We start from the raw sequence: 21245 nt of genomic DNA on the forward strand, positions 1-21245 counted from the left end.
CCCATGGCAACCAAACAAAGCTACTAATGAGCGGAGAGTAAAACAGTATGGAGAGGGTTTCAAGCTAACTGCTATGATTTGACTAACTTACTGGTAAACTTTATTTATTTGTCTATAAACTACATGTATATGTCGTTAGCATTGGTGGGATTTTGGGTTAGCTTAACGAGCAAGCAAATGCTAAATTAACAGTAGCTTATTCTAACGTCTTATATATACAAACATTAACGTCGAGTTCAGACAAGGACGGATGCAATGTGTCTGTAAAATTGCCTTGTCTGTAAATAGCAAACAAATAACGTAAGCTGACTTCAATGGAAGGCAGTTATATTGTATATTAGCTAGATATAAACCATAACTATTTGATATTTTAACGCAAGATAGGTCCGGGGGTCCGGTGTCTAAAACAAATTAGAAAATAAGCGAAATAATTTATAAAAGAGTATAAACACAAGATAAAACAAAACATTTCATGCATTTTTTTCCTTTTTTTTGTGGCTAATAAATGTTACTTCACACAGTTTGAATTTAAATGCTACTTTTATCTGAAACCCCATTACTACCTATATTAGTTACAACCTTAAACAAACTGAAATACACTATTAAAATGTTTGTCAGTTTAAAGACTTGGCTTAATTTTGTTTTCACAGCCAAGTCAAATTTAGGTTTCTCATATAGGCTACTAAGGCAAAGTTAAAAAAAAAGAAAAAAAATCAGGGTAATTGTCTTTTTCTCCAGAAGATGTCGCCACCTGCATTGATAATTATTTTTCAGACACTATTGCAAGACACTTTTCTACCACTGTGTGTAGCCTGTATGTGTATTAAAATGTTCACTTTCTGACAGTAGGTCAACAAAATAGCAATGTGTATGGATAAATATGTAGCTTGGTGTTTTGCAAGAAGAAATGTAACACTGTGTTGAATGAAAATGTTCTGTCTCTCATTATTTAAGCTATTCTAAGAGCAAAAATGGCACCCAAGAGACAAAAAAGTGCAACAAGTAGTGCAGGCAGTAAGGGGAAAGGTAAAGGTGAGTGTCTAAATGAATATAAGCACAGTGTATTGTGTTTAAATGTATGCATGTTTTGTCTTAAGAAGACAGTAAATAAAATGCTGAACTTTCTTCCCATTTAGGCAAAATGATTAAGTCACCTGAACATCTGGAAAAGCCTAGTAAGTGAAAAGTGTTTACCTTTTTCTTTATTTACCTATCCTGAACTGCAGTGCTAAAATACCTTTAATTACTTTACTTACTTACTTATTATTTACTTACAGCTAAGCACATTCATATCAACTTGGCAAATAAGTAAACCGTTTCAGTGAAACTGGTGGGTAAACTGAGCTCAGATTCAGCTTTAATCAACATATTAACTCGAGGTCTCGTAGAACCTACATGGCCTTTCAGTACAGTTAACCAAAGCACTTTAAGCCCTAAATTTAGTTTTATAAATCTAATTTTAACTTGACAACTCACTTGAGTCCATTTGTATTTAATGAGCTTCATTTATTTGATAGGAGGGGGTCTTTTAAATGAACATCAGATATAATTTTATTCAGATTCATCATACATTTCATTTTCATCAGATTCATAATACCCAAATCTGTCTGACTTTGAAGCCAGGATGTAACAAGCATGGCTGAAACTAATAGTCAGAGATGTCTTTGAGGAGTTAGGGAAACTATATGCATTCTTCTGATGTGATCTTGAGTGTACTGTTGCATAGCCTTTGGATATGCTCTCTACTAAGCTGTGGTTCCCCATTGTCATGGTCTAGTTTACAATTCAACATAACAGCCCTGAAGACATGCTTATGGTCAAATGCAGGTCACTAAATGTATCTTTTTACTATAGATTAGGTCACTGGCTCTTATGGGAGTCAAAAGTAATGGTCTTCAGGTTCACACTGACTCTGTTATGTACATTAATTTCACCCATTTCACCATTTCCAGTATATTCACTTTAGGAAGTTTAAATGAACACAACCTAAAGATTTTTATTCCAACCTTAACCTAACCCTTACCCTAAACTTGACCTAAAACCAAATCTCAAACCTAACATTTAACAGCCAACGTTGTGGGGGCCAACTTTTTTGTGGCCCACTGACACATATAAAAGCAGATTTTATTTCTTTCTCAAGAATATTGATGATAAAAGTGGTAGGTCTAAGCCTTAAGTAGTTTCAACAGAGTTGAAAACAAACTGCCATAACTTATACTTCTGTATAAATATCTTGTATGTATGTATGCAGTCAAAATACTAGCCTGGAGTGGATTATGCAAGAGCAAACAGGCCCAACAAATTTAGAATATCTTTTCAGCGCAGACAACAAACGCAGTTTAATTGCATTCTTCAGTGTAATGGAACATTGAACATCACATTCACTTCCTCTCTCAAGTAAATATTTCCCATGAATACATATGCCAAAGTTGACACATAACTGTGTGAAATGAGGGGTGTAAGTTTCCACTACAATGATTTGGCGTGAGGCCTAACTGGTGTGAGTGGAAAAGGTTGACACACCCAGCTGGGAAGTGGTTACTTAAGCTGTACTTTAGCATTCCCAGCGTCCCCTCAGCAACCTTGTGGAAAGACTTTGAAGAGAGGCACCGCAAGCGGGATGAAAACTATCATTATGCAGAGCCCTGTTTACTGTAGTATGCCCTAGACTGAGCCTGGCCTTAGATATGGAGGAGTCAGCATAGGTTGTTTATCAAGAAAAACTTTGTTGTGGTGATGGTGTAGTACTGCAGTTTTATGTAGTAACAATCCTGGTTAGCTGGTTGTAACTGAGCCATTTATGTCATTTATATTGATCTGCCTCTCATATACTGTATTGTAGAAAAACAGCAGCATTCCTTCGACAAGTGTTTGGACATTGCGTGTATGCTATTCACCAGGATTGCATTTCATCCTGTGATATTGTAGGGTGGTCCACCCTTCAGGGTGGGGCAGGTGAAGGATCAGAGCGTTGTTGTTCGTTTGATCAGAAAAGTAGTGGCAAGAATCTGTGTCAAAGTCCGTAGGCGATGGTGACTTTTAAGCCTGTCCATTGTGTCATTATCGCACGCTAACTGAGGTTTAGTCTCTTAGTTGTGGCATCTACACATTCCTACTTATCACGTTTGTATTTTGTGTTTTCATTACATATTCTGCAAACCAACTATTAGCACTGTTTGTTGTTTATGTTTTTGAACTTCTTGATCATGCTCCATTGATGTAAGACTGTCAAAGATAGGAAAAGCACATATTTTCTATGTAAGTCATGATCAGAAATAAAACATTTACTTCTCTATTCTGCCATTAAAAGGATTATTTTGGGGAATATTTATGCATCTCGTTTTAGAGAGATATGGTTTAGATGCACAGACGATGATAGCAATTTGTTTTGTATAGTCTGCGGAATAGACACAGACATGGCAATTAAACCCTTAGCTCATTATCACTGTCAACATTGTACAGTGTCAAATCTTGTGGCATCTGAAAAAAACACTTCAACTTGTAATCTAAGTTTTATCCTATAGATTGACTTTTGTAAGGGCATATACTCTCTACTGTTTGAAGTTGCATGAGTAGAGGAAGAGAATATATAACACTTGTTTTTGGGTTTTCTTGTTTTCAGATGACTTGTTGAACTCTCAATTTAGATTAATGTTGCTTGGTCTATATTACTTTGACAGTATGTAATTGTATTTATAAAAGGAAAACTAAACATTGATAAAAACTAGTAGAGGAGTAACTTCATCATCTTGAGAAAATCTGCCAAAGAATTTATGCTATTATAAGTGTTATTTAGTTTGTGATTTTGCATACAATGCTCTTGTTTTGTGATAGAAAAGTTGGGAGGTTTAGCTCCAGATGCTTTAAACATATACAGTCATGGAAAAAATGATTAGACCACCTTTGTTTTCTTCATTTCATTGTTCATTTTAATGCCTGGTACAACTAAAGGTAAAGGACAAATATAATGATAACAACAAACATAGCTCAAAAGAGTTTAATTTAAGAGCTGATTTCTAGCCATTTTTCACGGTTTTCTTGATAATAAACAAAATCATTATCAAGAAAAACATGAAAAATGGCTAGAAATCAGCAGAAATTAAACTCTTATGAGCTATGTTTGTTGTTATCATTATATTTGTCCAAACAAATGTACCGTTAGTTTAAAAGTAAGCAAAGAAAAATGGTGGTCTAATATTTTTTTTCCATGACTGTATAACATAGTTTCCTTTTCTACCATTTGTCTTGTCTGTATTGACTGTGAACTCTCACCCAGGTCATCCTGAGGATATCTTCCCCATGGTCCTGACATCAGCCACCCAGGAGCTCTTTGGCTGCCGTGCTGATGAGGATGTCACAGGGGAGAGCCCTTACAAGCTGCTGAAAAAAGACGACATCATACAGGACATTAAGACAAGAGCCGCAGTGTCCGATTTCAGCCCCGTGAAGCAGATTGTGCTGGTGAGGCTGATCCATTGTCATACAGATCACTCAGACAATACCCCCAAGACACTGTGATGATACACAGACCCCACGTTAAGGGCTGTGGGAACAGACAGAGTCACCAGTTTAACCTAATTTCCCCACTTTCTCTGATTAGGATTAAATACATGGTAACCACCGCTCTGACTTCAACCACTCATGCCCTTTCTACCACAACACATTACTCTAATGAGACCATAGAGAAGCCTAAGGGACCCATACAGACACATTGGCTATAGGGCCTAAGTAATGCCAGCTCTCTTACTTGGGATACAGCCATGGTCTGTGTTTCCCAAGTCGACAACATCCGTCTTTTCTCTCCGTTATTCACTATCTCGACCAAATTTCTGCTGGACGAAGTTGCCTGAATCAATTCAGACACATTACCATGATTATTTCTAAAGAAGCTTTGTCATGAAAATTGTTTAATGCTGGGGATTTTAAATTATTTTCATCTCACAGGACTATCCAGAGGATGAGCTCTTGCTGGTTTTTGACAGGGACTTCACTTATGACCAATGCTTCTACCTGGCTCTGACACCAGAAGCTAAGGACAGAATCCTCAATGTAAGCAGATGGTAGTTTTGGCTATGTTTATAAAATTCAAGTTCAATTTCACTTTACTTTGGCTCTTACTAATACTGTGACTGCTAACTAAATACTGGATGTAAAAATGACTAGCTGTGCAAATAACATGTAGCACCACTGTGGCGCCAGTATTTTATCTCAGTTTTATTCTGGTAAACAAATCTGTAGGCAGGAATGTTCTCTGTTATTGACTTTTGTTATATTGGTCATATGAACACTATTTTATCACTTATCGCTAACAATAATGACCGGTATCAGAGGCCGATTTAACTTTGCCAGCTGGCACATTCTCAAACTGAAAGACTTCCAAAAAATACTTCACTATCTTGCTCTAGCCCAAACATTTTGTGTCAACTGTGACTGAATATTTCCAATTTAAGAATCTTACCCACTCATCATACACTTTATGGTGTTTTCTTATTCTTTATACTGTATACCCTTGTAATTCTCGCTGCAGCCCCCAGAGCCTGAAACACCAGAAGTGCTTGAGTATGAGATGAAAGTCAATAAAACCCCAGAACCAAGGGAATGGATATCTCTTGGCAGTGAGAAGGAAATAGAGGAAGAATCTTTTAAAGAGACTAGAGAAAAGGTACTGCAGCATGTAAAAAAAACACATTAAATATGCTTATTAACTTTGATTTTTTTTCTCATATATCTATGTCCTTCTGTTGCACCTTTTTATTCTGTCTCCTTTTTCTCATCAGCTGATGTACAAGTTTTCAAGAGTGCGCAGGAAGTTTGGGCGACCAATCTGTTTTTCTGACCGCAACACTGCAGATGCTAAGGATGGCTACCTAGAGTGTGCTTCCTACCAAGACAGCAGATTCAGCATCAAACAGATGCAGAGGGACTGCGGTGTGCAGGCTGTTCCCAGACTGCAGAGCAGCAGTGCTCAGACACAGTGGTAAGCCAGCAAATCAGTACACATAAAATTGATTTGTTCTACAAGGGGGAAAAGCACTTGCAGTTTCTGCCAACACCTCAGTGCACTCAGGAAAAAAAGATTTTAACACTCTATCCCACATTAAACCCTTTATAAGAAGTATTTTCCTGTAGTATATGCCTTTATGGCGTATATTTATGTGGTGATTATATAGCTGGTGCATTCATTAAAATCGCATTCACTATATACCATTTATCTCTCTTTGTTACTTTAATAGTAACCCCACCACCACAAAGGTTTTGTTTAATTATTTTCTGTCCACCTGACAGGAAGTTTCGAAGGAATATCTTTACCCAGTACACACCAAGAGAGTTAAGTGATGAAGAAAAAGAAAACATCCTCCAGAGCGAGAGTCTGAAGATTTTTTGCAACTCAGTGACCCAGAGGTAAGATGAAATATTCTATAAACTCATTGTGTCGCTTTTCTGCCTAATTCTGAATAGGAACACTTAAAGTCAACCCAAACTCATACATTACCATATCAGCCTCAGGGTACTCCAGCCCATCCAGTATTACCCCTGTAGCAGTATTAGAATATTCAGAAGGAAACAAAAGTTTTAATTGTCACACTGTAATCCTACACTTGACCCTCAGCCCCACTTTGTATCCAGGTAAGAGATAGGGAACATCTGGAGTAGAAACCTTTTACTGTTGCTATCAAGAGATTTGATGGAGGAAATTTTTTAATTCTGTACACATTTTTTCGCTTTTTGTGCAGGATGTTGCAAGCCCTTCAGCAGGAAGAGATCATGAATGTGTTCTTTGATGACTGGAAGGCTCTGGGGACAGCAGCTGAAGACGGTGACTGGTCGGGGAAGGTTTCCGAAGATTTGATGCTTTATCAGGCCTTCACGGACCAGAAGTACACAAAGGACAAGAAAATCAGCAGCATTAATTGGCACCCCAATATCTATGGTAAAGAGCAAAATGTCAGCCTGGATTTGTCCAGAAGAACTGAAAAGTGGAAAATTTGTCATACAAGAATATTGACCAACAGACTGTATAAGTCATTATCAACATCAACAATTTCCTGCCAGTTCTTAGTGAAATGCATTATTTGGTTCAGGATGAGAGAAGACGATGGTTTCAAAGTCTGTAATAGCATTTGGATGTCAATGATAGTGGTGATGGACAATGCCGACAGTTACTGTAACAAAAAATAAATGATAATCCCTCTAATCTCACTGTTATGACAAGTTTCAGAATCCTTGTAATAATATCAGTGCCAAAACATTTCAGTGAGAATATGTTATACAAAGGAGGGATCAGACTTTACTATTACTAGACTAACTATTTCTCAATCAGTAATGTTAAAAAGACTTGACATATTTTACGTCTTTTATCCTGCTACTTTGTAGTTGATACATTGTTTGATGTGTTTTTTGATGTTGTAGGTGTTATAGCTGTGGCTCTGACAGAAAAAAAGGAGGAACGGTTGAACGAGTCCACAACGATTGGCGTTAGCGCTTCTCTCATTATCTTCTATAGCTTCTCCGACCCCTCTAATCCCAAGGTAATCCCCAAAAGAGAAAATACTGTATTTCTTTCTCTATCATTGACAGCATACAAGCTAACCTCATATCTGTTTTAGACACACAACAAATGACTAGAAGGATCTGCTTTCTGCTGTCATTCAAAACCACTATTTGCTTGAGCAAAATTTGAGAGGCTCTATTGATTTGACCCAGAGGCTCAATCAATAAAACTGAGCTGCTAAATCACTCAAAAGTAATATGAGTTCTGCATGACGTATTCTTTCACTGGTGCACACATCACGCTTTGGTTTCACTGTCTGCTGGAACAGCAATCAAAGTGGCAAAGGGTACTGTATAGAGGAAACCAGAAACATTATTGAAATAAATATATTTATTTGGTGTGGGGAGTAAAGTGCTGTAGTTCAGTGTTGCAGCTATTTTAAACTCTAGAAGATTCAAACATAATACTGGAAAATGACTTCTTTGTAATACTATCCTGCCCGTCGTGGGTCTTTTTACCACTTATGCCGGATGAAATGAAATCTGCTGCATGCACTTGATTTTGTGGATTAAGAACTGAATTTACAGAGAGACTAGAATAAATAAATACTCAGGATGGCCACCCAATACATGGAAATGTATGATTTGCAATATAATATTTCTGCCCTGTGTATGTGAGTTTTCTGTGTTGTTTTCAGTTGCTGCTGGAGTGCCCAGATGACATTTTTGCCTTTCAGTTCTGCCCCTCTGATCCAAATATTATTGTTGGCGGATGCGTGAATGGCCAGGTGCTGACTTTGACTCTACTCTGCATTTCTATTTTGATGCATCTGCTGCCTTTTCTGCCTCAAACTAGTTTTTGTACCTTACCACTTTTCCATACCCCTATTTTCTTTATAAGGGGAAATTATTAAATAGAGCATCAGTCATCTAAATTAAGTCCTGTACTTTTCCAGTGTGTTGTTTCTGTCCGCACTCTGTTATTGTCATTTAGATCATAACTGATAATAGCAATAACTGATACTGATGCTGTGTAATTCCATGATGTCGTGAAGACGAGACATTTTCTGAAAGGGTAATTGTACTGTGAAAATCTCATACCATTGCAACCCTAATCTTCAGTCACTGTCTTTGTGTTGCTGTTGTCTCAGGTCGTGTTGTGGGATATTTCTGCTCACGTCATGCACTTACAGGGGACACAGCCTGGTAAAAAGGCTTCTGTCAACACTGACACATTTGTAAGTACTCATATCCTTTCTCTAATGTACACAATGCTGATACAATAATACATGGTGTTCTGTATCTGCGTTGGTACACTACATGTGGTATCAGTTACCGTAATTCTTTGGCTCGTGATGACGTCAGCTTGGTTCATTCAAGTATGGGTCCTCCGTTTATCAAAGCATGCAGCATATTTTCTGTAAAGACAGGCTGTGCTGTATGACCGAGTGAGATGATGATACGTTGACTCCTGAGTTCTCCCCTCATCCTCACTCTTTCATTAGATGGGAATGCAGTGGCCTAATGGTCCTTTTCAAGCCAGCCACAGCTGTCAAAACTAGTTCCACAAACGTACTTATGCCAGGAGTAAATCTCAAAGCAAGTTTATATCATTACATGACCCCACCGTTAAATGAAAACAGCCTATTAAGCCACATAGAAACACTACAGTCATACTGAAGTGATCTAACTGAACTTCAAAGAGGGTTACTCTTTTGGCCTAACATCATAGTAAACCAATATGTTTGTGGCATAGCTGCCTTGTTTGGATGTTATTATGTAGAGTAATAAAAAAAAAGGTGAGGGAAGAGAGAGGTTATGATACGTGACAAAAAAACAGGGCTCAGATTTAAACCCACATCAGGGCAAGTACATTAACTCCACGTAGCCTCTTGAGATGTTCAGGCACAGAATATTAAACTTATTCCCTAAAGCATGTCTTCCACTTGGTGTCGTATTTAAATAGACACATATGCCCCCATCATCCAGCCCCCATTTGCTTTGTGTGTGTTTATTGCCTCTACAGTGGAACAGCTGTCTCCATCCCTGTCCTCACGACTTCCTTCTCTTTTGTTTCCCCCTCTCCCACCCTCCGTTCCTCCCTCTATTCTCTTTGTCCTTGTTTGCTCTTCATTCTCCAGTGTCAACAGCATCAGCTCACATCACTCCAGCTGTTACACAAGCCCTCCATCCTCCACCATAGTTTGTCCCCATAGAAGATAACACACAAGCAAATCAGATCATTGCCTTCCCTTGTGTTTGCAGTGTAAACAATGGCGGTTGTATCTGCTAAAAAGCTTTATTTTGATGTTGAGTGCTGTGAAAGCTGTGCCACACCAGCACCTGTTGCTGTCTTATCAGATAAACGAAAAATTAAAATCCTCCCGTATAGATTTCTCTTCTGTTTACACCATTTAAATCCAACTGCAGGTGCACCACACAGTTTACTGAAAAATACCCCTTTGTTATATATTCTGTGCATGTTCCAAGATTATAGGCACAATGTTTGGAGTTTTGTGTTCCACAATAGAAGTTTGGATGCCAAATCTTTTACAACCTTCATTTAATTAAATACAGTACAAAGACAAGATATCTAATGCTCAAACTGGGAAACTTTTTTTGTAAATACACGGCTGCCATAAAATTGGAATAAAATCAATCTCTTCTAAACATATCACAATGGAAATGAAACCATAATTAACAAAGGATTGTGTCTGAAAACAAAATTATTCCAACTTTATGAAATAATGACTGTTTATATACACTCACTCTGAATTTGATGCATTCTTTTTTTTAAATTTATATTACATAAACTGTCCCAACTTTTTGGGGAATAGGGGCTGTAATAATAAAAAATAACGTTTTTGAATAGCACAGAGTTTATAAAGTGCTCAGAGGACAATAAAACAACAGAAGAGTAAGGCCAAACAAAAGTAACACTAATTTATTTTTAAATACAAATAAGAAGAATAAAAGCAATAAAAAGACAATATTACATAAAAGAAAGGTTTTAGTAAGTGATTTAAACAAATTCACTGGTTATGCATAATTTGTTATGGATGCTATTTCTGAATATCCTGCTGGAACACTTTAGAAATGCGGTTCACCACTGTATAAAGTCTTTGTATTTAGATTGAATTGTCAGAGTTCACTGTACATGTTGTGCCTTTTGTGTCTGACCTCCCACCAGGAACTTGATGAAAACAAAGAGAATAAGATTCCTGTTGTGCGCTACTGTGCAGTGTCTGCAATAGAGAGCAGCCACAAAGCAACAATTACTGATGTCCAGTGGCTGCCACCAACATTTGAGGTACATGAGGGTCAGAGGGGTTGGAAAAGTAACTGCAAATCTGACATCAATAGGCAGAACTCTGATCACATAGAGAGTTATTACTTTATCCATCAAGAGTGCAAGTATGTGTTGGAACCATTCAGGCCTATCTTGATTAATACAAGGTGTTTTGTGTGACCACAGAAAACATTATTTTATCATATCTAAAGTAAACACTGTACCACAGTTTCGAACATACCAAAGGCAACTAGAGTAAATTTTAATCATTCACACCTAAGTCTCAAATTGATAATGAAACATTAAACACTTAACTGTTCAGGTCCCTTATTTCTTTTCTGAATTCTATATCTAGTTTTGGAATATTGACTATTGAGTTTTATCTGACTAGGGCTAAAAGCTACTTGAATGTAAACAAATCTAACAGGAGGTAAGGAAGTAGTGGACACAGGAAGGGAGCCAGAGCAAGGGAGTCAGATAAACGTCTATGATGGTCATAATGCCACATATTGAGGATTTGATGGAAAGGACTTGAACAAGGTTCAACAGGAAGGCATGGCAAGTTGACCGGACAAGAAAAAACCTTACCTCACAGTGCTAAATATTGGATATTTATAGAGTCAAGATGTTTTTTCTACTCATGCTGACAAACTATTGTTTAACGTTTGCAGAACATTTCATGTTTTGACCTAGAATGATACTTGCCAAGTAGTGCAGTAAAAGATAAGGGCAGCAGCCATAAAAAATAGAGCAACAATGAACTATGGCCTACACAGATTCATTACATTATCACAGTCCACAGAACCTAAACATGTTGTTTTGTGTTTGAAAACCATAATGCTTATGAAACAATGAATACATTATCATTTTGTTTTCCCATTGGCGCCTATCACCCAACTGTAATAAATCATCAACCACTGGCACTCATCTGGATAAGTAAAATAAGGCAATCATCAAAGTGTCCCTGGGGGCCCATTAACCTCCCGTATATCTTCAGGAACCTTTCTGCACTTCATTCTGCTCTTTAAAATACTAAGCCTGACAGACATGTGTTGACTTTGTGACTCTCTTTCTCTGATTAGGTGACCAGGACTGGCTTACCAGTGGAGAACATGTACAACATTTCTGCTCAGGTTGTCACCTGCTCCCCTGACTGGTAGGTCAGAAAAATGTTCAGTTTAAATGTTAGTATTATTGTTTTTTTCTTTCTATCCATATATAAATATATTTGGGAGACTGTGATGTACAAAGAATGGTTATGAAAGGGTTGCAGATGACAAATTGTTCTGCAGTTATTGGCAGTCCCTTGGAGAAGATTCTGCTTTTAATAACTTTAATTATAAAATGGCAAGGCTCACAGGTCTCCAACAGAGTCTGTCCCAGTCAATACTCACAGTGTGTGTGTGTGTGTGTGTGTGTGTGTGTGTGTGTGTGTGTGTGTGTGTGTGTGTGTGTGTGTAAAATGAACAATAGAGCTTCCTCTTCCTCAATTATCCCTTTGGGGACATTAAAGAACCTAACTAACTAACTAACTAACTCTTCCTCTCAAGTACTGTTATGTTCTGGGATCTGCGAGTGTCAAGACTGTTGAGCCAGTCAACGTCAGAGAGAAAGCAGAATGTGGATCAGAAGACACAGCACATTGTCCCCAACACGTTCAAACACCTGGACCGGACGTGGAAACCTCTGTTCAGGGTACTGTAGGGTTTGAGGGGGCAATACAAATTAATACTGAGGGTTTTTTTTCCTGCAGTTTACAAATCTAAAAATGAAGCCGTATACACATGGTGATAGTGTACAGCAAAATTCTTAGGAAACTTAGATTTCTTCTTATAAAGTCATTGAAAAAAATATTAGACCACCCTAGTTTTCTTCAATTTCTTGTTCATTTTAATGCCTGGTACAACTAAAGGTACATTTGTTTGGACAAATATAATCAACAACAAAATAGTTTTGTTGTTATCATTATATTTGTCCAAAAAAATGTACCTTTAGTTGTTTAATTAAAATGAACAAGAAATTGAAGAAAACTAGGGTGGTCTAAAAAAAAATTCTAAGACTTTATAATACATTGAAAATGAAGACACTAAGGTTTTAAGTTTGACTGATTTCCCACGGTGCAACTTATATTTTAAATAATATGAATGCAACTTTATTTCTAACTTAAATTTAGACGTTCTGTGTATGTTTTTATTTAGTTTTTAAAATGGGGTTCATTTTATGCCATCAACTGTGGAGCATTTTGAGTATTTGTTTTAAATAATGTTTCGTCTCAAGTGTCAGTTAATTTAATGCCAAAGGTTTCTTCTCTGTTATGTGTCAGGTTTCCCTGCCAAAGATCGATACTAGTGGAGAATACGCTCCTCTGAAGTTCAGCATGGAACACTACACCTGTAATGGTAATAATACAGCCAGGACCACAGGTAAGGCACTTTACCCTTCAGGCTGGCTTGGTTTATTGGTTTCTGTCTGCTGCACTGCCTCTCCCTTCTTCAAACATCAGTCACATAATTGAGTATTATCCAGTTACAATAATTTGTATAATAAATTATGTCTTGTTTTATTATTGTTGAATGTGAAGCACTTACAGGGGCCATTATTTTCTGCATTGGATACTTGTAATAGCTTAATTTTCCTCCCAATACTTAAATGCTTTAACCTAAGTAACATTTTTATACAAGACTTTTACTCGAGTATTTTTTACAGTGCAGTATTAGCAGTTTTACTTAAGTAAAGGATCTAAATATTTCCTTCTGAACTGCTTGAAAGTGTGTGCATGACTACAGACTATTTCAGGAGGATTTTGGCTCCTTTAATTCTGCTTTGGATGGTTGAGCACAGTGATCAGTGACGCAGGGTTCACTCAGCCCTGAGGGACTCTGGTTCTCTGTCTCTCTCCCTCTTCCCTCTTCCCTCCTCCGGTTTCATAGCACTTTATTAAGTGATACTTACAAAACAAGGACCTCATAGTTGCCGAGCATTAGCCTCGCTGACTGTCAGCTCTTTGCAATATGCTGCTCAAGCTCCTTTAGGGCCAGGAGATGATCGTGTGTGTCCTGGCTGGTCAAGAAGAGACCTGTCTTTGTCTGGCTGAAGGTCTGCCTCCATAAACACAGCTTTGGTGGCTGCCGGTTATAGAATTAATATGTTCACTAACTGAGGCAATAAATCTGCTGCGGCCCTCAGGCAGTCTGTTATTAAGGTTTTAATGAATCCCTGTTTGATTAATACTTTGCTGCTGTTTGGCTTATATTGATCAAGTCTACCATGGCGGCTTCTGAGCTCAATGTTCAGCAATTTGTTCTTTCTCTTTTTGTATCTCTGATGCAGGAGTCACTTGTACTTACAGTAGTTGCCACTGTATAAAAGCTCCACCTTGCGCTGCAGCAGTACCACATGAATTTCCACACCAGGTTTTTGCCCCTTGTGGAGATTAAGCAACAGTTGAGCAGCAGTGCAGTGTGGTGAAAGTGAAACAATGTCTACATCTGTTGCTGTGCCGTATCGTCTGTCTCATATCTTTACACACATCTTAACCGGGGGAAAGTGGATTTAGAAGATGTGTGATTGGGTAATCTGATCTGACCTTCAAGAGCTAATCTAACAGAGTGAGGCTGAGACTTGATTGGGAGCGCTCCGCTGATAAGGGGGTGTGAACGGATAGTCTTGTACTGTCCCTGACAGACAGTTGGGCTTTTGTGATGGAAAAGGCTTCTTCCATCACTACTAGCCCTGCCTATCTCAACCCTCCCACCCTTCTCCCTTACTGTCCCCCTTCTCGCCACAATCCTCACTCCCACCTCCACCTCCTTTCTTTCCCACTCCCTTCATATCCCCTCTTACCAACCCATTCACCTCAGCTGTACCCCTCCCCACCTCCTTCTCTTTTGTCCTTCTGCCGTCTCTTCATGGTCAGATTACAGAGCAGGTCTGCACCAGTGCCGCTGATCAATCTTTCCTATATCCTAACTTTAGATAAATAGTAGAAGTTTTTAATGTTTATATTTTTTTTCATGATAAGTCACTTGTATTTTCAAATTCCTGCATATTGTTTTTCCCTCTCTATTGTGCAAACATGACCCGAAATAACTAACCGGCTTGAGCCATTTACTCCTGTAGGTAATTGTTTGCTCAACAGTTTTCTACAGTGTATTGTCAACATTTTTTTATTTTTTTTCAACATGCTGGCTTTCTTGACTGGCTGAAAAACTAAAAAAAAATGTAACATTTAAACCTTACTTTCTACACTCTCCCTTGCTGTTCCCCTGATAGAAGAAGCTAATGAAAATAATGATGATAGCACAGAGGTCATCCCAGACTACAGCCAGCTCAGAGTGCCCTCGGCTAAAACACTCACAGCTCTGGAAGATGTCAATACCAAGCTCTATATTGGAACAGAGGTAAACATTCCTACCAGTAAAATCAACAACATCCCGGATAATTTTTTACACCAACACGGCACAGAACTGATAAATGAGCTTGATAACAAAACTGAGAAAAATATAAAAAGGTGTGCAGGTTTATTCCATGTTCACTTATAACCTGTTCTGTAATGTATGTTTTAACTGCCAGGATGGAGAGATTATTTACACTGACTGGAAACTGGGGAAGGACGACTCTGGAAGGCTGAACAGTGAGTATAGTGGTTTACCATTATCAAGTCAGTTTATATCATAAAACACCCCTGTAATTACCACTTATTGCCATAGGTTGCGTCAAAGAGATCTTCAAGATTGTAAATTTAATCATAAAAACTATTCAAAGTATTTAAATAGCCACTATGACTATGCCGAATGTAATATTAGAGGACATAGAGGACACAGAGGGTTAATTGGTCCTTGTATTGCAATGCCCTGTTGCTTCTGTTGTGGCAAAGTACTGTCATATATAACAGTGCACCTGCTCTTCGTGTCTCTCCTCTCTCTCAGGTGCCAAGCCCCTCCACTGTTTTAGCATCCATCATTGGCTGGTGAATACAGTACAGCGCTCGCCCTTCTTCAAAGACATTATTTTGACAACGGGAAGTTGGAACTTCGCCATCTGGAAGGATGGAGTCATGGTAACAACACCTGTCGCTTTTAACTACAGACAGTAGCAGAAAACTTTGCAACCAGTTATAGCCATAACCATGAACACAATTGTATTAACACAAAATATGAGTTACCCTAGATCAGGGGTGGGCAATTCATTTTTCCAAGGGGCCTTAAGAGATTCTGTAAAGGTTGCAGAGGGACGGCCTAATACTCTGAACCTAATTCTGCTCAATATTCATTTCATGGCTTTATAAAATGCAGCAAATCCTGTGGTTTTGAGCTGCTACTAGTAAGAATACATGTTATGATAAGACTATGTAAATGTGGCAGTAAAAAATAGTAAAAACTACAATCATTGTTTCACTTTTCCATTTATTTTAAACACAACATACGTTCAAACCACAAAAACAATATAGAGCATGTATATTAGGCAGTAAACCAGCAGTTTATTAACTTTATGCAAAAATCAACACGTGTTTTTGACAAGCTAACTAAGTGTTTCTTGTGTAACGCATTTCTGTGCAGGTGCATGTGCACGCACATACATAAATCACTTTCAAAATAAAAGCAGCTGCTGTATTGATTTTGAATTTCCGGGTAACCTCACGCGGGCCGTACAGGGACAGCCAACGGGCCAAATGTGGCCCCCAGGCCACCTAATGCCCAGGTCTACCCTAGACTTTTATCAACAAGAAAAAAAAGCATTATATTAATTTGTATCCCACCAGATTTGTTGCATTTTAAATGAGTCTGTTTGTCTTCTTGTGAACTACAACATCCAGGATGGCCCCATCATCCTGTCACCAAGCTCTAAGCAGGTGTACACTGTGAGTTGCTGGTCCCTGACTCGACCAGCTGTTTTCTTCATTGGGAAAGAGGACGGTAGCATTGATGTGTGGAACCTGCTGGAAAAGACCAGTGAACCCGTGCAGGTCCACGCACATGTCACCCACGCCAAGATCACCAGCATCAAACCCTGGACTGCCTCTTGTGAGTTCGGGCCTCTTTAGTTTTTCCTTATCTGATGTGGTCTAAGGACAGAGGGTGTCTTGGTCTGTACAGACAGTAAAGCCCTTCGAGAGTAATCTGTGACTTTGGGCTGGAAAACTAAAACTGGATTGAATTGAACAGTTAACATATATGTGGCTCCATTAAGAAGGCATTACTTGTTTTACTATTTTGTTTCGAGGTTTTGTGTCACACACCCGAATCACGTTTTAATATGTTTGCCTTAATGACAATAAATGGGGGTATGACTGTATTTGTAGAGGTCAGTGCTTTATAGATTACTGGCATGTTGATAATAACACAAAGCAAATTAATGAACAATAACAATCTGTGACTAATGCACACGACAAATAAAAATGATGAAAATGTAATGATATAATCAAAATAGATAACAACTAATTAATAAAAAACTATATAAAAAATACAATTAAGACAAAAACATAAAACAGGGAATTAGAGGGAGTAAAACATTTTAAAATATGAATACAATAAAACCAACAAAAAAGTTGATTAAATAAACAATGGCTTTTAAATGTTATATTATACTTTCTGCTGCTCACCTTGCTGATATGTTTCATGATTGTTTGTTTGAATCAGGGAACTTATTTCTTGGATTTTTTCCTTTGTATGTACAGCCAAGCAGCACTTCCTGGCTGTGACTGATGACCTTGGGATGGTTTGTGTTTTTGAAATACCAAAGACGCTTTACGCTCCCTCCAGGAGCGAGGTAAGACAGTCCAACCACCTCCTCTGTACTCACTTAAAAGAAGGTTCTGAGTTGTTTATTGACTTATTGTTTTGCAGAAAAGAATACTAATGTACCCTTGGTCAAGGTTGAAAAACCAGGGAACCAAATCTAACACTGCAACATGTCAACAAAAGTTACATTTTAAGGTTTTCTTTTTGCTGCTTTATTGCTTCGATGCTGAGGTAATTTAAGAAATTCTAGTACTAGATATGTTGGTTAAGTGGTCATCAAACCTCCAGCTTTTATCAGATAAATTGTGATTATTGGTTATTGTTTTTACCAGCCAATGATTGTTTTAATGTCTCTAGTGTCTCTCTTTTTTCTGTATGCAGAGTTTGAGTGTGAAGAAGTACTTTGAGCTGGAGGAGGATAGGTTGAAGGACTTTTTAAAGAGGGAGGAACTGTGGGCTAAAGAGAAGAAGGAAGCAGAAGAGCTGAAGAAGAAGATGGTGAGTTGTGGGAGTCTGACTGTAGAAAGAATGAACAGGCTTTGTGATCTCCCAGATATCAATATTTGCAGTTAATGTGGCCTTGAATGACATCTTCTGTCCTCAGCTACTGAACGGAAGTCAGAGACCGAAAGTCTCAGGGGCCCCCATGGCCTTCACCTACAAAAAAGGGTTACATACAGTACCAACCAGAAAGAGACTCAATATGATCACAAAGAAACATGAAATGACTTCTGTGCACATTTTGAAGATTTGCATGAAAAAAGCTTGATGGAAACACCAATATTTTATAAAACGTACAAAGTTTTTACGCTAGTTTTGGGTGGTTTTTGTCTTTTTCGAAAAATTGTGAATGCACTAAACGGGAGATGGAAAGGCATTTTCTGAATAAGTTCTCAGATGTTTCCAAGCTGACATGAAAGAACAATTATAAGTAGCCCAATTGAATCCAATCCCTGAAGACTTCTCTCCATTTTCTCGCATAGGTGACTAAAGTTGTCCGATTAGCAACCTCTTTTTTATTGTTGTTTTTTCTATCTCTTCTTCTTCTTTGTTTACTGACGTATTAAACCAGTTGATGGAAACGTCCGTAATTTTGTATTTTCTTTAATGTCTTTGATGAACATTTCAAAATTTTGCTTCCAAATTGCTTCAACTTAAATGTAAAAGCAGCTAATGTCAATAAACAGGAGTAAAAGAGATACACAGAGAAACAACATCTCTACAAAGGGACACAAAACAACAACAAGGAAACATAAAATGGCCGCAAAACAACTAAAAAAGAGGTGTAATACGACTGCAAATCAGGTAAAACAACCACAGACAAAAATAACTACAAAAACAAAAAAAGGTACACAAAGCCAAGAGACCCAAAACAAATACCTATAAAGTCCTCTGTAGGAAATGTGTTGGGGTCTTTTCCATGCCTGTGCCCCAGGACCCGTTGTCTCATTTTACGCCCATGCTTATTGACAGCCACTGGTATAAGCCAACAGTCCCCTGAAGAAACAGTAAGAGCTACAAATGCTTTTTATTGGCCCAGTTAAACGTGTGTACACCAGTTCAAAGTTGACACTGAAATACAGCTGGAGTAAGCCACCCCTCTCTCTGTCTCCTCTGTTGCAGCCTCACTTATTCTCTTTCCCTCTCTCTCCCCTCATGTTTAATTCAGTCAGATCGTTATTTGATCCCAGGCACTGGGGAGAGAGGAGTTATTGACAGCCAGTGGCTGCTAACTATAGCAGCTAAATCTTTTAGTGGCTAAATGCAGATGAGGTTTTGTTTTGTTGCAGTAATCTCACGTTTGTTTTTGGGTTTGTAGATATCCTTGTTCCTCCAATGACAAGGACAGGACGCCTTAGGAATTTTTGACCTTCCAACTTCTTAAAGACAAATGTAGCTCGAACTGATTATAACAGATTTGATAAGGGAGACTAGTGTAACATTTATATTTTAGGACTAGTAGAAGATGTCAAATGAGTGACTTGCTTAAAATGGTTTCTAACATGCTACCATGATATGACAGTAATAGTTCAGCTTCAAAGAGGATAGAATGTCAGATCTTTGGTCAGAAGACGTTAAAAAGTTACATATTGTTCATGACTTTATTTCTTCTTTGATTGTTGTCTCCAGGAACCTGACAAGCCAGTCAAATCCCTGGTGAAGAATGAAGAGGAGGCCTTGAAGGCGTACAACGATTACCTGATGCTGGAGAAAACCATCCTGAAGGACATGGGCCTGTGTCCAGCTACTGCCGACACACAAGATACCTGATATCACACACACACACACACACACACACACACACACACACACACACATACATTTGAATGCTATAACTGTTTTAATAAAAATACTATTTTATGACAGCTTTCATTTGAAATTTTTTTGCGGTTTGTCATAAATAAATAGTGCATTAATTGATTCTGCCTTTGACATTCAGACCATTTTTTTTGGTTGGTGCTTCAGGGTCAATCATGGATCTTTTCCATCCGCCCATCTGAGATCTAGTTCCTGGGTAATGTCATCCATTTGCCCCCTCTTCACCACCGCTCCCTGAGGATAAAGACTGGAATACCTCAAGGATCTGACCTTGGCAGAAAGTCATTTTATGGCTCTTTGATTTCATGATACTCATCTGTTGTTGTTGTTGAAAGCTCCTCTGGTATAAAATCAATTGTGTATGGCTCATCTTGTGTGCTGTTGATAAAGTATTTTTTGCTTAAGAAGGAATTTTAAAGTGGTAGTCAACAGATACTTTATTTTAAAGCTGTTCTGTGTGGATACAGGCCTGAAAATAATAGCAACTTTCTCTAAAATCATTTAGAAATAAGTAGGTGAAAAATACATGACTTGTTGCACCAAAAACCCTAGAAGGCAACAATCAAAATGCCAAACTTGAGACTTCATAACAATAGTCCACAATCCAGCTTCTGTTTGCTGATGAGATAATAAAACTGATGTTACCTTACTCACATTAATACATGTAACAAACTATCATAATGTCATCATCATGTCTAAAATGTCAAATTTCCATCAAGTTTGTTTTTCCACATTTAACAGAAATTTAAGTAAATTCTAGTACTGGTTTCCATCTGGAGGACTACTGCTTATCTCGATTAACCAACTCTTAGTAATGAATGAAAACAAGCATTCATTTTCTTTCACCAATTTTTCTTGAAATTGGGTAAAATTTTGCAAAACATTTTTATCTAAACTTGGCTAGCATGAAGCACTATCTGCAAATTGCCAAAAAGTGCTGACTAACCAAACGCTTGTGTGACTCGGCTGTTTTGGCTTTGTAGGGGGCTGCACTTGAATGAGTGGCCTTGAGAAATCTGTCAACAGGAACAGGGGAGCAGTCGAGTACTCTGCAAACTGAGAAAATAGCCATGCAGCATCAGGGCTTCATTCATTTCAGTTTCCAACACAAGGGAAAGGTTTTCCAAAGTGAAATTTTTACTTCTGTCACCGTCACAACATTTCTGCAAATTCTGTTTCCCTTGCAGTGTGTTGCAGCGACTAACTAACTAACTCTCCAGCTCTTGGGACTGCATTAGTTTCGCTCCTTCATGGGAATAAAATAAGGACGCCTCAGAGTGCTGGGTCCACCTCAGGTCAAGAGCAGCCCAGCAAACCTATAGTCACAACTGACAGCCAGTATCCTGCCAGAATAGGGGCTGAAGGGGCAGAAGGGAGGGGGGTTGCTGCATAATATAGGGCAGCTG

The 21245-nt window shown here is 38.2% G+C and overlaps 1 protein-coding gene across 1 annotated transcript; it reads left to right on the plus strand.

Moving 5' to 3' along the window:
• Positions 1-17: 17 nt before the first annotated feature.
• Positions 18-19825, plus strand: dnai3 (dynein axonemal intermediate chain 3). Its single transcript, XM_059341469.1, has 23 exons — positions 18-93; positions 955-1032; positions 1137-1175; positions 4277-4461; positions 4945-5049; positions 5528-5662; positions 5778-5977; positions 6286-6402; positions 6735-6931; positions 7411-7529; positions 8190-8279; positions 8643-8729; positions 10682-10801; positions 11863-11936; positions 12331-12475; positions 13104-13203; positions 15053-15180; positions 15353-15413; positions 15709-15839; positions 16596-16803; positions 17457-17548; positions 17902-18018; positions 19651-19825. The coding sequence occupies exons 2-23, from the start codon at positions 972-974 to the stop codon at positions 19789-19791; spliced, it is 2652 nt and encodes an 883-aa protein (XP_059197452.1). The 5' UTR covers positions 18-93; positions 955-971; the 3' UTR covers positions 19792-19825.
• The last annotated feature ends 1420 nt before the right edge of the window (positions 19826-21245 follow it).

This window comes from Centropristis striata, chromosome 9, assembly GCF_030273125.1.
Source record: "Centropristis striata isolate RG_2023a ecotype Rhode Island chromosome 9, C.striata_1.0, whole genome shotgun sequence".
NCBI lineage: Eukaryota > Metazoa > Chordata > Actinopteri > Perciformes > Serranidae > Centropristis > Centropristis striata.

Excerpts from the sequence above, each read along its gene's own strand:
- dnai3 (XM_059341469.1), top strand. The coding sequence starts at position 972 with ATGGCACCCAAGAGACAAAAAAGTGCAACAAGTAGTGCAGGCAGTAAG. Across the intron at positions 11,937-12,330 it reads GTCACCTGCTCCCCTGACTG|TACTGTTATGTTCTGGGATC; the intron begins GTAGGTCAGAAA and ends CTTCCTCTCAAG. Across the intron at positions 15,840-16,595 it reads TCTGGAAGGATGGAGTCATG|GATGGCCCCATCATCCTGTC; the intron begins GTAACAACACCT and ends TACAACATCCAG.